Source organism: Panulirus ornatus, chromosome 39, assembly GCF_036320965.1.
Source record: "Panulirus ornatus isolate Po-2019 chromosome 39, ASM3632096v1, whole genome shotgun sequence".
Classification (NCBI taxonomy): domain Eukaryota; kingdom Metazoa; phylum Arthropoda; class Malacostraca; order Decapoda; family Palinuridae; genus Panulirus; species Panulirus ornatus.
Window position 1 is genome coordinate 8,074,072 of NC_092262.1, and position 15,601 is coordinate 8,089,672.

The 15,601-nt window shown below is 47.9% G+C and overlaps 1 protein-coding gene across 8 annotated transcripts in view; it reads left to right on the forward strand.

Annotated features, from left to right (window-relative positions):
- Positions 1 to 15,601, forward strand: part of LOC139761095 (protein-tyrosine sulfotransferase 1-like) — a 63,368-nt gene that overhangs the window by 31,033 nt on the left and 16,734 nt on the right. For 4 of the 8 annotated variants that reach the window (XM_071684969.1, XM_071684973.1, XM_071684972.1 and 1 more), the window contains one exon: positions 14,143 to 14,348. The exons of 1 other annotated variant lie outside the window; for it this stretch is intronic. In XM_071684969.1, the coding sequence (XP_071541070.1) occupies positions 14,160 to 14,348 (189 nt within the window). In that variant the 5' untranslated portion in view covers positions 14,143 to 14,159. Of the gene's footprint in view, positions 1 to 14,118; positions 14,349 to 15,601 lie in introns of all 8 variants that reach the window. 3 more of the 8 variants (XM_071684977.1, XM_071684974.1, XM_071684971.1) reach the window with 2 other exon arrangements.

Sequence of the window (15,601 nt, forward strand, 5' to 3'; positions counted from 1 at the left end):
TACCGTCGTACTCAAGGATCGTACCATCGTGCTCAAGGATCGTACCGTCGTGCTCAAGGATCGTACCGCCGTGCTCAAGGGTCGTACCGTCGTGCTCAAGGGGTCGTACCGTCGTGCTCAAGGGTCGTACCGTCGTACCATGCAACTGTACCGCCCCTCTGAAGAAGTTAGACTCCAAAATTATGAGGTAGACACACACACACACACACACACACACACACACACACATGATATATTTTTTTTTTTTTTTTTTATACTTTGTCGCTGTCTCCCGCGTTTGCGAGGTAGCGCAAGGAAACAGACGAAAGAAATGGCCCAACCCACCCCCATACACATGTATATACATACGTCCACACACGCAAATATACATACCTACACAGCTTTCCATGGTTTACCCCAGACGCTTCACATGCCTTGATTCAATCCACTGACAGCACGTCAACCCCGGTATACCACATCGCTCCAATTCACTCTATTCCTTGCCCTCCTTTCACCCTCCTGCATGTTCAGGCCCCGATCACACAAAATCTTTTTCACTCCATCTTTCCACCTCCAATTTGGTCTCCCTCTTCTCCTCGTTCCCTCCACCTCCGACACATATATTCTCTTGGTCAATCTTTCCTCACTCATTCTCTCCATGTGCCCAAACCACTTCAAAACACCCTCTTCTGCTCTCTCAACCACGCTCTTTTTATTTCCACACATCTCTCTTACCCTTACGTTACTTACTCGATCAAACCACCTCACACCACGCATTGTCCTCAAACATCTCATTTCCAGCACATCCATCCTCCTGCGCACCACTCTATCCATTAGCCCACGCCTCGCAACCATACAACATTGTTGGAACCACTATTCCTTCAAACATACCCATATATATATATATATATATATATATATATATATATATATATATATATATATATATATATTTATTTATTTACCAAATGGTGTCCTAGCTTCGTCTCTTCGATGTATATCAACGGACTGTTATATTTCTCTCCTGTGTCTCCCCTGATGATGTGATTATTACACGAAAGTGCACTTGGGAACTTTTCGTGTTTCATTTTCGCCGTGGACTCATAGGAATATATATATATATATATATATATATATATATATATATATATATATATATATATATATATATATATATATATATATTTTTTTTTTTTTTTTTTTTTTTTTTTTATACTTTGTCGCTGTCTCCCGCGTTTGCGAGGTAGCGCGAGGAAACAGACGAAAGAAATGGCCCAACCCCCATACACACGTACATACACACGTCCACACACGCAAATATACATACCTACACAGCTTTCCATGGTTTACCCCAGACGCTTCACATGCCTTGATTCAATCCACTGACAGCACGTCAACCCCTGTATACCACATCGCTCCAATTCACTCTATTCCTTGCCCTCCTTTCACCCTCCTGCATGTTCAGGCCCCGATCACACAAAATCTTTTTCACTCCATCTTTCCACCTCCAATTTGGTCTCCCTCTTCTCCTCGTTCCCTCCACCTCCGACACATATATCCTCTTGGTCAATCTTTCCTCACTCATTCTCTCCATGTGCCCAAACCATTTCAAAACACCCTCTTCTGCTCTCTCAACCACGCTCTTTTTATTTCCACACATCTCTCTTACCCTTACGTTACTTACTCGATCAAACCACCTCACACCACACATTGTCCTCAAACATCTCATTTCCAGCACATCCATCCTCCTGCGCACAACTCTATCCATAGCCCACGCCTCGCAACCATACAACATTGTTGGAACCACTATTCCTTCAAACATACCCATTTTTGCTTTCCGAGATAATGTTCTCGACTTCCACACATTTTTCAAGGCTCCCAAAATTTTCGCCCCCTCCCCCACCCTATGATCCACTTCCGCTTCCATGGTTCCATCCGCTGACAGATCCACTCCCAGATATCTAAAACACTTCACTTCCTCCAGTTTTTCTCCATTCAAACTCACCTCCCAATTGACTTGACCCTCAACCCTACTGTACCTAATAACCTTGCTCTTATTCACATTTACTCTTAACTTTCTTCTTCCACACACTTTACCAAACTCAGTCACCAGCTTCTGCAGTTTCTCACATGAATCAGCCACCAGCGCTGTATCATCAGCGAACAACAACTGACTCACTTCCCAAGCTCTCTCATCCCCAACAGACTTCATACTTGCCCCTCTTTCCAGGACTCTTGCATTTACCTCCCTAACAACCCCATCCATAAACAAATTAAACAACCATGGAGACATCACACACCCCTGCCGCAAACCTACATTCACTGAGAACCAATCACTTTCCTCTCTTCCTACACGTACACATGCCTTACATCCTCGATAAAAACTTTTCACTGCTTCTAACAACTTGCCTCCCACACCATATATTCTTAATACCTTCCACAGAGCATCTCTATCAACTCTATCATATGCCTTCTCCAGATCCATAAATGCTACATACAAATCCATTTGCTTTTCTAAGTATTTCTCACATACATTCTTCAAAGCAAACACCTGTTCCACACATCCTCTACCACTTCTGAAACCGCACTGCTCTTCCCCAATCTGATGCTCTGTACATGCCTTCACCCTCTCAATCAATACCCTCCCATATAGTTTACCAGGAATACTCAACAAACTTATACCTCTGTAATTTGAGCACTCACTCTTATCCCCTTTGCCTTTGTACAATGGCACTATGCACGCATTCCGCCAATCCTCAGGCACCTCACCATGAGTCATACATACATTAAATAACCTTACCAACCAGTCAACAATACAGTCACCCCCTTTTTTAATAAATTCCACTGCAATACCATCCAAACCTGCTGCCTTGCCGGCTTTCATATATATATATATATATGCGTGTCGTAGAAGGCGACTAAAAGGGAAGGGAGCGGGGGGCTGGAAATCCTCCCCTCTCTTTTTTTTTTTTTTTAATTTTCCAAAAGAAGGAACAGATAAGGGGGCCAGGTGAGGGTATTCCCTAAAAGGCCCAGTCCTCTGTTCTTAACGCTACCTCGCTATCGCGGGAAATGGCGAATAGTATAATATATATATATATATATATATATATATATATATATATATATATATATATATAGAGAGAGAGAGAGAGAGAGAGAGAGAGAGAGAGAGATTTACATACACCTTTTCACTCTAGGAAAGGTTCGCGTTTGAAACAAAAATAGACATTTGACCAGTGCATTTTTTTTTTTTTCGTTAAATCGTTTATATGTTGAAATGAGTGTTGCGCATCGTACGATAATTCAGCTACGCTGTTCTATATATGTCAAGGATATGGCCAAGAGTGACTGAGCTTCCAATTTGTGTTCTCTACCTCCTACGTGTTCATAGCCATGTTCTTCAATGTTCTCCACACGTCTCGAACCTTTTCGAACACCCCTCTCCCCTCCTTTTCAGTCACATTTTTGACCAAAGTACATCCGGGAGCTCCCCCCCCCCTTTTTTTTGGATGGTTAGGCGTAAAGGGATGATGAGCGTAGGCGTAGAAGAGGCAGCTACTGCTGCCTTTGGCTCATGACGCAAAATACGCCCGTCCCAAAGCCCCGTTATTGTGGCAGTGAACATTGAACCAGTTCTAACGGGAACCTGTTCATTGGATGCCGGCCACCAGTCCCTTAAAGATGTCTCCTGGTCATAGTTATGTGGTGTACAAAACATTGTTGTAGAAAGGAACGAGTAGAGAATACATCATAGAAATGGGTCATAGACATTGGAGCAATAACAACAATAAAATGACATTTCTGACTTATTATTCTTTTTTCTAGGCATCACCAAGTTGGTAACAACGACTTGTGTTATAAGAATAATCTTTTGGTAACTTGAAAACCATCCACGTAATATAACCTTGTCTCAAAATTCATCGTTTTTATACAAGAATGTTTTTATATGGTGGTATACGGCAACTCCATCACCTCGAAGAAACCATCTGTGTGTCTGTGTTGGCAAGGTTACCGGATGTCACCAACGCGGTCAATTATTCTCGCCCGGGGCTTGGCATTAATAATGTTTAACCTCATGATAGTACCAGGGTAGCGGTACCAGGATACCATACCTCTACCAGGCTAATACTCTCATGTAACTACTACCCCCCCTACCCCCCCTTAAACAATCCTGCCTCTCGTTTGCCAGCGCTCCAGAATCCTATACTTCCCGTACATCTGGCACCCGCTGTGTAGTTGCCAGACGTGTACATATTTTAAACCGGCTAGACTCGGTAGGCTAACAACTCATCATCCACTGCTTTTTTTTTTTTGTTAATAATTTAGCACCACGTTTTGCCTATTAATATTTAGTAATGTCGTGGGAGATAGTAATAATATGAGTGAGGAAGAAGGGCCATGAAAGGCGACCCAATGTTTGTTTACATTTGGGAGTCTTGAGAGAGAGCGAGGTTAATGGCTGGCTCTTCTGTGGTTCTCTTTCTGAAGAATCTAGACACCCCTGATGGTCTTGTTTGAGATTCGTTAGCCCATCACAAGCGCTTGTGTATTTAAATAACCCAATTACACTATATCCCCTTGCCTTCCCTCGCATTACTGTGCTTAGGAAGGGGTTTTTATGGCCTCGGTGTGTGGATAGGTTTAGTCATTTTTTTTTTTCTTTTTTGGCCTCGCAACGTCTGTCATGTGCTATGATCTCGTTACCGGGTCGTTCGGGTCCTTAGCTAATGACTTTGAGATCAATTCTCGGCTTTAGTTTCAGTTAACCCCCCCTTTCTTTGTTTTTTGCCTCTGGTTCTTTAAAACCGAATCAAAGAGCTCATAGGGAAGGGCAATCCATGTATATAGAACACCTACTTTCGTTCATAGTTTGGCCCTCATGGCTTAAATCCTCTAGGGTCAAGGTAGAGGTCACATCCAAAAGGGGGGTCGCATCTAACCTAACCTAACTACGTAACCACTACCCCCCACCACCAGCAGATGGCGTGGGTCACCTTACGTTTTCTTCCTGTTCATATGTGGACAGCCTTCTCCTGTCTTACTGTGGGACGTTAATACGCTATTTTGAAAAATGGCTTGTGACATAACAAGGACACTTGTTGTTATGTTAAAGACCGTAAAAGGAATGGAGTTGACCCCTCAAAGTGATGGGATGGGATGGGTTTCTGAGGGATGGGATGGGTTTCTGAGGGAATGGGATGGGTTTCTGAGGGATGGGATGGGTTTCTGAGGGATGGGATGGGTTTCTGAGGGATGGGATGGGTTTCTGAGGGATGGGATGGGTTTCTGAGGGATGGGATGGGTTTCTGAGGGATGGGATGGGTTTCTGAGGGATGGGATGGGTTTCTGAGGAATGGGATGGGTTTCTGAGGAATGGGATGGGTTTCTGAGGAATGGGATGGGTTTCTGAGGGATGGATGGGTTTCTGAGGATGGGATGGGTTTCTGAGGGATGGGATGGGTTTCTGAGGGATGGGATGGGTTTCTGAGGGATGGGATGGGTTTCTGAGGGATGGGATGGGTTTCTGAGGGATGGGATGGGTTTCTGAGGGATGGGATGGGTTTCTGAGGGATGGGATGGGTTTCTGAGGGATGGGATGGGTTTCTGAGGGATGGGATGGGTTTCTGAGGGATGGGATGGGTTTCTGAGGGATGGGATGGGTTTCTGAGGGATGGGATGGGTTTCTGAGGGATGGGATGGGTTTCTGAGGGATGGGATGGGTTTCTGAGGGATGGGATGGGTTTCTGAGGGATGGGATGGGTTTCTGAGGGATGGGATGGGTTTCTGAGGGATGGGATGGGTTTCTGAGGGATGGGATGGGTTTCTGAGGAATGGGATGGGTTTCTGAGGGATGGGATGGGTTTCTGAGGATGGGATGGGTTTCTGAGGGATGGGATGGGTTTCTGATGGATGGGATGGGTTTCTGAGGGATGGGATGGGTTTCAGAGGGATGGGATGGGTTTCTGAGGGATGGGATGGGTTTCTGAGGGATGGGATGGGTTTCTGAGGGATGGGATGGGTTTCTGAGGGATGGGATGGGTTTCTGAGGAATGGGATGGGTTTCTGAGGGATGGGATGGGTTTCTGAGGGATGGGATGGGTTTCTGAGGGATGGGATGGGTTTCTGAGGGATGGGATGGGTTTCAGAGGGATGGGATGGGTTTCTGAGGGATGGGATGGGTTTCTGAGGGATGGGATGGGTTTCTGAGGGATGGGATAGGGTTTCTGAGGGATGGGATTGGTTTCTGAGGAATGGGATGGGTTTCTGAGGGATGGGATAGGTTTCTAAGGGATGGGATGGGTTTCTGAGGGATGGGATGGGTTTCTGAGGGGATGGGATGGGTTTCTGAGGGATGGGATGGGTTTCTGAGGAATGGGATGGGTTTCTGAGGGATGGGATGGGTTTCTGGGGGATGGGATGGGTTTCTGAGGGATGGGATGGGTTTCTGAGGAATGGGATGGGTTTCTGAGGGATGGGATGGGTTTCTGAGGGATGGGATGGGTTTCTAAGGGATGGGATGGGTTTCTGAGGGAATGGGATGGGTTTCTGAGGGAATGGGATGGGTTTCTGAGGGAATGGGATGGGTTTCTGAGGGATGGATGGGTTTCTGAGGGAATGGGATGGGTTTCTGAGGGATGGGATGGGTTTCTAAGGGATGGGATGGGTTTCGGAGCGAGCGAAAGGTTAGGTTACTCTACCCTGGGGAAATGGTTTTTACAGTTGGTAATGGAGGCCGATGGCAACTGCAGCTGGTGTTCCACACACACACGACCATCACCTATTCTTTTTTATGGTGTATGGGTGGGTGATGGGAAAGGGGGAGCAAGATGGGGGTTAGAATTATAATGATGGTGAGGGGTAATTAAAAGAGATGATTATCATGGAAGAAAAAAAAAAAAGGATTATATCGCTTCGTGTTGTTGATAGCAATGGTGGATCACACACACATGGGATGGGTAAGTATTTTGAAGGGAAAGTAGTTTGACCTTGGCCCTTTCCTGCCCTTACGGGACCGGGGTTGGGAGGAATCATCCCCCCCCCCCCCATTTCCCCCCAAAGAAAAGACCTCATTTTCCATTGTTGTCTACGTTGTTGTACAATGTATTGAGCACGATGGTACCGGCCCTTGAGCACGATGGTACTGGCCCTTGAGTACAATGGTACTGGCCCTTGAGTACAATGGTACCGGCCCTTGAGCACGATGGTACTGGCCCTTGAGTACGATGGTACTGGCCCTTGAGTACGATGGTACCGGCCCTTGAGTACGATGGTACTGGCCCTTGAGTACGATGGTACTGGCCCTTGAGCACGATGGTACTGGCCCTTGAGCACGATGGTACTGGCCCTTGAGTACAATGGTACCGGCCCTTGAGCACGATGGTACTGGCCCTTGAGTACGATGGTACTGGCCCTTGAGCACGATGGTACTGGCCCTTGAGTACAATGGTACCGGCCCTTGAGCACGATGGTACTGGCCCTTGAGTACAATGGTACTGGCCCTTGAGTACAATGGTACCGGCCCTCGAGCACGATGGTACCGGCCCTTGAGCACGATGGTACTGGCCCTTGAGCACGATGGTACTGGCCCTTGAGTACAATGGTACTGGCCCTTGAGTACAATGGTACTGGCCCTTGAGTACAATGGTACTGGCCCTTGAGCACGATGGTACTGGCCCTTGAGCACGATGGTACTGGCCCTTGAGCACGACTGTGCTATTCTTGGCGTGACCTTTGACCTGACCGTTATGGGTCAAGCCGTGCTCAGGGGGTCGTGTCGTTAAAGGCCAAAGTCGTGCTCGAGGGGTCTTGTTCCCATGGTTACAGATGGTTTAGCCCCATTTGGTGATTGGGATATGTACAGAGCGCCATTATTGTATGTTAAATAATTTGCTAAGGTTAGAAAGGGTAAGGAAATTATTAATTACCGCCAGGGTATTGTGGGAGGTTAATGATTAATATTGATCTGTGGGAGGTTAATGATTATATTGATCTGTGGGAGGTTAATGATTGCTATCACTTGAGTGCTATACGGGGGTTGATGTGTGGGTGTGGGAGAGTGGGTGTGGCATCTGCTGTTAGCAGATGATGCCGTGACGTTGATCAGGTCACTGTAGAAGTTGGTAGAGGTACGATAAGTCTTTGTCTACATTGAAGCGTCGTACTCGAATGGTGCTAAGTCGTCGTACTCGAGGTCAGTAGGTCGTCCTTGGACGGGTGGAAGGCACGAACGACCATGACGGTCATTGGAACAAGGGAACCTAACGACATGGTGTCGTTTGCAGCCAATCAGGCGAAGGAAAGGATTTGTCGTCTGTTTCCTCCGTTGCACGTGTAGTTATTCGTGTGTGTGTGTGTGTGTGTGTGTGTCCCTAGGGCCTGTGTACCGGTGCTTGTTTGTCTGTGTGGACGGGTGGAAGAGGGCGTCGTTGTTGGTGGGGTGGGAGTACTGTCGTGTGGTGTCGTTTCGTTGCCTGCCGCTCCGTTTTCTAAGCCATTAACTCGCGCACGCAAACACTTAAACACTCTCTTCCTGTGCTGGCTGGTGTGTTCAAGTGAGGTACGGGCCTTGAGCACGACGAAGGACGCCCCTTGAGCACGACAGCTCGGGCCTTGAGCACGACGAAGAACGCCCCTTGAGCACGACAGCTCGGGCCTTGAGCACGACGAAGGAACGCCCCTTGAACACGACAGCTCGGGCCTTGAGCACGACGAAGGAACGCCCCTTGAACACGACAGCTCGGGCCTTGAGCACGACGAAGGACGCCCCTTGAACACGACAGCTCGGGCCTTGAGCACGACGAAGGACGCCCCTTGAGCACGACAGCTCGGGCCTTGAGCACGACGAAGGACGCCCCTTGAACACGACAGCTCGGGCCTTGAACACGACGAAGGACGCCCCTTGAGCACGACGAAGGACGCCCCTTGAACACGACAGCTCGGGCCTTGAGCACGACGAAGGAACGCCCCTTGAACACGACAGTTCGGGCCTTGAGCACGACAATTCGGGCCTTGAACACGGTGTGGTACGGGCGCCGTGTGAGATGGCGTCGCTTTTGATCGTGAGGGGGGGGGGGGGTCAGGTCAAAGGCCAGGTCATCCTAAACCAAGGGGGTCGTACCGTCGTGCTCACAGGTCGTACCGTCGTGCTCACAGGTCGTACCGTCGTGCTCATAGGTCGTACCGTCGTGCTCATAGGTCGTACCGTCGTGCTCACAGGTCGTACCGTCGTGCTCATAGGTCGTACCGTCGTGCTCACAGGTCGTACCGTCGTGCTCACAGGTCGTACCGTCGTGTTTGATGGGCTAACTAGTCGTTTGCCACGAGCAGTCTTCATGGTCGTGGTCTGTTCTTCAAGTTTGTGTAGCTTCCTTCCATGAGACTCACTACGTCACTTTGTCTCTTGTTTACTCAAATATATATATATATATATATATATATATATATATATATATATATATATATATATATATATATATATTGAAGATATATATATTGGAAAGGATCACAATTTTGCGCGTGATCAAGATATTGCTATGAGTCCACGGGGAAAATGAAACACGAAAAGTTCCCAAGTGCACTTTCGTGTAATAATCACATCATCAGGGGAGATATATTTCTCTCTTGTGTCTCCCGTGATGATGTGATTATTACACGAAAGTGCACTTGGGAACTTTTCGTGTTTCATTTATCACCCACTATGTGCCTCTCATGTTGTTTGGTGGAAAGCTGGATGAAATCATTTGATAGTTATCTAATCATATGACATATCGAATGACGTGGTTCACCTATTATGTATTTTTAGTTTTTCTGTAGTCTTATTACCAGAGACTTGGGAGGTTATTGCTCGCAATTGGACCCCACACAGGAAAGACTCGTTTCAGGTAAGCAAGATCACTGGTGTTGGTTCGGGGGTGGAGATGGGACAGCATTGACGTGGTGAGGTCCTACAAGGGGGCGATGGTAGCTTGGGGTCCTCTTCTGTTTTCCTCTTAGATGGTCTGATGCCGTTTGGTGGGTCTGTTTATCTAGCCAGGGAGGGGTTCGTTCCGTGGTCCGTAGTGGGTGGCTTGAAGTTGTGGCGGGGGTGTGGGTCCCGTCCCTCACTCACGAGTTGGGGAAGGAGGTTCGTGAGGTGAAGTTTCCAGGAAGCGAAGGATTCTAGGCGAAGAAGTTTCCAGGAAGCGAAGGATTCTAGGCGAAGAAGTTTCCAGGAAGCGAAGGATTCTAGGCGAAGAAGTTTCCAGGAAGCGAAGGATTCTAGGCGAAGAAGTTTCCAGGAAGCGAAGGATTCTACTCGAAGTTTCCAGGTAGCGAAGGATTCTACTCGAGGAAGTTCCCAGGAAGCGAAGGATTCTACTCGAAGTTTCCAGGTAGCGAAGGATTCTACTCGAGGAAGTTCCCAGGAAGCGAAGGATTCTACTCGAAGTTTCCAGGTAGCGAAGGATTCTACTCGAGGAAGTTTCCAGGAAGCGAAGGATTCTACTCGAAGTTTCCAGGAAGCGAAGGATTCTCCTGGGAGACCGGGGAGCTGGGTGATCGGACATAGAATGGCTTCTTTCGTTGCGTTTTCGTTCACGTCCTTGGGCGGCCCCGCAGGTGTTAACGCATGCGTTGCCAGGTGTTAACGCATGCGTTGCCCCTCCAGCTTGGCTTGTCCTGTCGGAAAGGACGCAGCTGCGCCTTGTGTAGACACAGATGTGCGAGTGAGGGAGAGACAAATGGTTGTGAGGGAGCTTTGCGTGATGGCTTGTGTGTGTGTGTGTGTGGGATAATGACTCATGTTGAGAGAGAGGGAGGGTTGAGTTGGGTTGCACACACACACACACACACACACACACACACGTCTTTTTTTAAAACGTCTTGATCACTTGGTTTATGTATTCGTCAACCTGTTCGTTCTCAGGTGTGTGTGTGTGTAGACCTCAGGGCGAAAAGGGGGAGACTGCTCCATTATCTTCTGCCATGTTCATGTTGGGGCCAGTCAGCCACAGCTCTCCAACACTCACACGAGACATACCCGCTCCCAAAAGGGCTGGGAGAAACCCGCTAGTGTGGGCAGGGGAGAGAGATTGCTTTACTGACAACAAGCCATGGTGTGGATGTCCCCCAGGGTTTTTAGGGCCTCCTTTCTGGCGTGGGGGCAGCGCCCCAACATTGTATGTGTGGGGCTTCCGGTCATGGTGGCTCTATTGTTGTGTGTTGTGTGAGTATCCGGTGTGTGTGTGTGTGTGTGTGTTTGTGACCGGAGCTATCTACTGACAGAGGACCTTGATAGAATATATATATATATATATATATATATATATATATATATATATATATAGTGGTTCCAACAATGTTGTATGGTTGCGAGGCGTGGGCTATGGACAGAGATGTGCGCAGGAGGATGGATGTGCTGGAAATGAGATGTTTGAGGACAATGTGTGGTGTGAGGTGGTTTGATCGAGTGAGTAACGTAAGGGTAAGAGAGATGTGTGGAAATAAAAAGAGCGTGGTTGAGAGAGCAGAAGAGGGTGTTTTGAAATGGTTCGGGCACATGGAGAGAATGAGTGAGGAAAGATTGACCAAGAGAATATATGTGTCGGAGGTGGAGGGAACGAGGAGAAGAGGGAGACCAAATTGGAGGTGGAAAGATGGAGTGAAAAAGATTTTGTGTGATCGGGGCCTGAACATGCAGGAGGGTGAAAGGAGGGCAAGGAATAGAGTGAATTGGAGCGATGTGGTATACCGGGGTTGACGTGCTGTCAGTGGATTGAATCAAGGCATGTGAAGCGTCTGGGGTAAACCATGGAAAGCTGTGTAGGTATGTATATTTGCGTGTGTGGACGTATGTATATACATGTGTATGGGGGGGGGGGGGTTGGGCCATTTCTTTCGTCTGTTTCCTTGCGCTACCTCGCAAACGCGGGAGACAGCGACAAAAAAAAAAAAAAAATTCTTTCATACTATTCGCCATTTCTCGCGTTAGCGAGGTAGCGTTAAGAACAGAGGGCTAGACCTTTGAGGGAATATCCTCACTTGGCCCCCTTCTCTGTTCCTTCTCTTGGAAAATTAAAACAAAAAAGGAACGAGAGGGGAGAATTTCCAGCCCCCCCGCTCCCTCCCCCTTTTAGTCGCCTTCTACGGCACGCAGGGAATACGTGGGAAAGTATTCTTTCTCCCCTATATATATATATATATATATATATATATATATATATATATATATATATATATATATATATTAGGAGGATTTAGGCCATTTAAGTACCCATCTTTTTGCTTATATAGAGACGAGTAGAGAAAGCGACTGAATATAACATTGTACAACTGGTTTGCCTCTTCAGATTCCCACCGCGTCTGGCTCTGCACCAGCAGTGGTGTATCAGGCACAACAGTAATCCAAAATAGAGGGAAATAACACCCCCTGCACACCAGTAATACATGTGTAAGGAAAGCCTCGCCACACTTGTATACCTGCGTCTGGGTTAGGCTCCATCTGTGGCGAGAGGGAAGTGGCGTGCGTGTGAGTTTGATAATGGTGTATTTGACTCCCCTTTCTTTCTTTTTTTCTTCTTCTAGTTAAGTCCAGGACACGGTTGAAAGCTAATTAGACATGATCAGGGGAGTGGTGTAGCCTTCCACACAATGGAGAGACAGTCGACCTTCGAATAAGAATGGGATATATGTACAGAAAATATAGACATTGTTTTTTTTCCCTCACGTGTCGTTGTTTTGGTATACGTATCCTATGTAAGGCGATATATATTATTCCTCTTGCTTGGCCTGCTCTGAAGTCTGCCAGTTTGTCCATTGGTATTTATAGATATATATCTCCTTTTCCTCATTTTCTTCGATGATTTTGTACAAAGGAATTCAGCTGTGAATACGTAAGAGTTGGCTTTCCCTAGCCCACGCGTAGAAACTGCTTTTCGGACTTTGTATTTACGTAATGGTATGCCACTAATGACCGGAAGGAACAATGGATTTATGTGTGTGTGTCTGTGTGTGTGTGTGTGTGTATAATACAATATCCCGGATGTCCTAGTTTCCTCTATGAACATCCTTTACAAGGATGGTTTATTTTTGCTTGACACGAAACATGAGGCAAAGAAAAATAGAATTTCGGAGCCTAACTCTTACGTACACAGACACACACACAGAGACACCTTAGGAAAAGAAATGTTTTCACAAGAGATTTGATATTCTGGCTACACGGAAGAACGTAGAAGGCGTTTGGGGGGGCAGTGAACTTGGAGGAGGCAGTAATTATACCCTTATCAGTGACGTGTTTGTGAATATACGTTTATCGACCTTGCTTCGTGGGAATTAAAGTCGATGTGGTACCATTACCAAGGACGGAGAGAGAGAGAGAGAGCGCATCTTGTTGATATCATATTTACATATGTTTCTTGTCTCTCGTGGGAGCTTTTACAGATGTGGCCATTTACCATGTTACAGATGTGGCCATTTACCATGTTACAGATGTGGCCATTTACCATGTTACAGATGTGGTCATTGACCATGTTACAGATGTGGTCATTTACCATGTTACAGATGTGGTCATTGACCATGTTACAGATGTGGTCATTTACCATGTTACAGATGTGGCCCTTGACCATGTTACAGACGTGGCCATTTACCATGTTACAGATGTGGCCATTTACCATGTTACAGATGTGGTCATTTACCATGTTACAGATGTGGCCATTTACCATGTTACAGATGTGGCCATTTACCATGTTACAGATGTGGTCATTTACCATGTTACAGATGTGGCCATTGACCATGTTACAGATGTGGTCATTTACCATGTTACAGATGTGGTCATTTACCATGTTACAGATGTGGTCATTTACCATGTTACAGATGTGGTCATTTACCATGTTACAGACGTGGCCATTTACCATGTTACAGACGTGGCCATTTACCATGTTACAGATGTGGTCATTTACCATGTTACAGACGTGGCCATTTACCATGTTACAGACGTGGCCATTTACCATGTTACAGATGTGGTCATTGACCATGTTACAGATGTGGTCATTTATCATGTTACAGATGTGGTCATTTACCATGTTACAGATGTGGCCCTTGACCATGTTACAGACGTGGCCATTTACCATGTTACAGATGTGGCCATTTACCATGTTACAGACGTGGCCATTTACCATGTTACAGATGTGGCCCGTTGCATCATGAGGGCGCGTACCTCGAGCTCCGAGTCTCCGTGTTTGGCCTCCGACCCGACCAGCTTCGCCGCCAGCAGCGACGACAGGTGGTGGTGGTTGGCGACGCCTTCTGCAAGGCGTTGGTCGTTGGTGACCCGCCTAACCTCCTGGTCATCTTCCACAACCCCACAGCTGGCACGGTACGTCGCGACAGGGGTGAGTGCATGCTGCCTTCTTTATATTTTAACCCCACTCCCTGTTGTGCGGCTTTGGGGTTGGGTAGGTGGTTCGGTTCTCTCCAACCCTGCTGTGGGGTAGGGGGTTCGTTCTCTCCAACCCTGCTGTGGGGTAGGGGGTTCGGTTCTCTCCAACCCTGCTGTGGGGTAGGGGGTTCGGTTCTCTCCAACCCTGCTGTGGGGTAGGGGGTTCGGTTCTCCAACCCTGCTGTGGGGTAGGGGGTTCGGTTCTCTCCAGCCCTGCTGTGGGGTAGGGGGTTCGTTCTCTCCAACCCTGCTGTGGGGTAGGGGGTTCGTTCTCTCCAACCCTGCTGTGGGGTAGGGGGTTCGTTCTCTCCAACCCTGCTGTGGGGTAGGGGGTTCGTTCTCTCCAACCCTGCTGTGGGGTAGGGGGTTCGGTTCTCCAACCCTGCTGTGGGGTAGGGGGTTCGTTCTCTCCAACCCTGCTGTGGGGTAGGGGGTTCGTTCTCTCCAACCCTGCTGTGGGGTAGGGGGTTCGGTTCTCTCCAACCCTGCTGTGGGGTAGGGGTTCGGTTCTCCAACCCTGCTGTGGGGTAGGGGGTTCGGTTCTCTCCAGCCCTGCTGTGGGGTAGGGGGTTCGTTCTCTCCAACCGTGCTGTGGGGTAGGGGGTTCGGTCTCTCCAACCCTGCTGTGGGGTAGGGGGTTCGGTCTCTCCAACCCTGCTGTGGGGTAGGGGGTTCGGTTCTCTCCAACCCTGCTGTGGGGTAGGGGGTTCGGTCTCTCCAACCCTGCTGTGGGGTAGGGGGTTCGGTCTCTCCAACCCTGCTGTGGGGTAGGGGGTTCGGTTCTCCAACCCTGCTGTGGGGTAGGGGGTTCGGTTCTCCAACCCTGCTGTGGGGTTGTAGCCAAGCACCCACCTCACCCCAAGCCACAGCTTAGTATTGCATGACAGCGTCTGCCTAGATTGAAGTGTCCTTGTGGGGTGTTGGCTGTCAGTTTAGGGCCATTTTAATGTAGGGTTGTTTCCACGCGCCCTAATGATCGTAGTGGTATGGCTGAAAGGGGCGGGGGTTTTGGGGTAGTCAGAGGTGGAGAGGTTGGGTTTTTTTTTCCCCAGGCCTACTCTTAAGGGCGATTTGCGTCCATCTTGCTTATTCATTCGTACTAGGCTATGACGATGTATGGCTCACCACCACCTGTGGGCAAGACAGTGCATTTCTTTTCTGTGTGATGGGGTGGTCATAAGATCTTCCCTACAGGGGACACAGGTC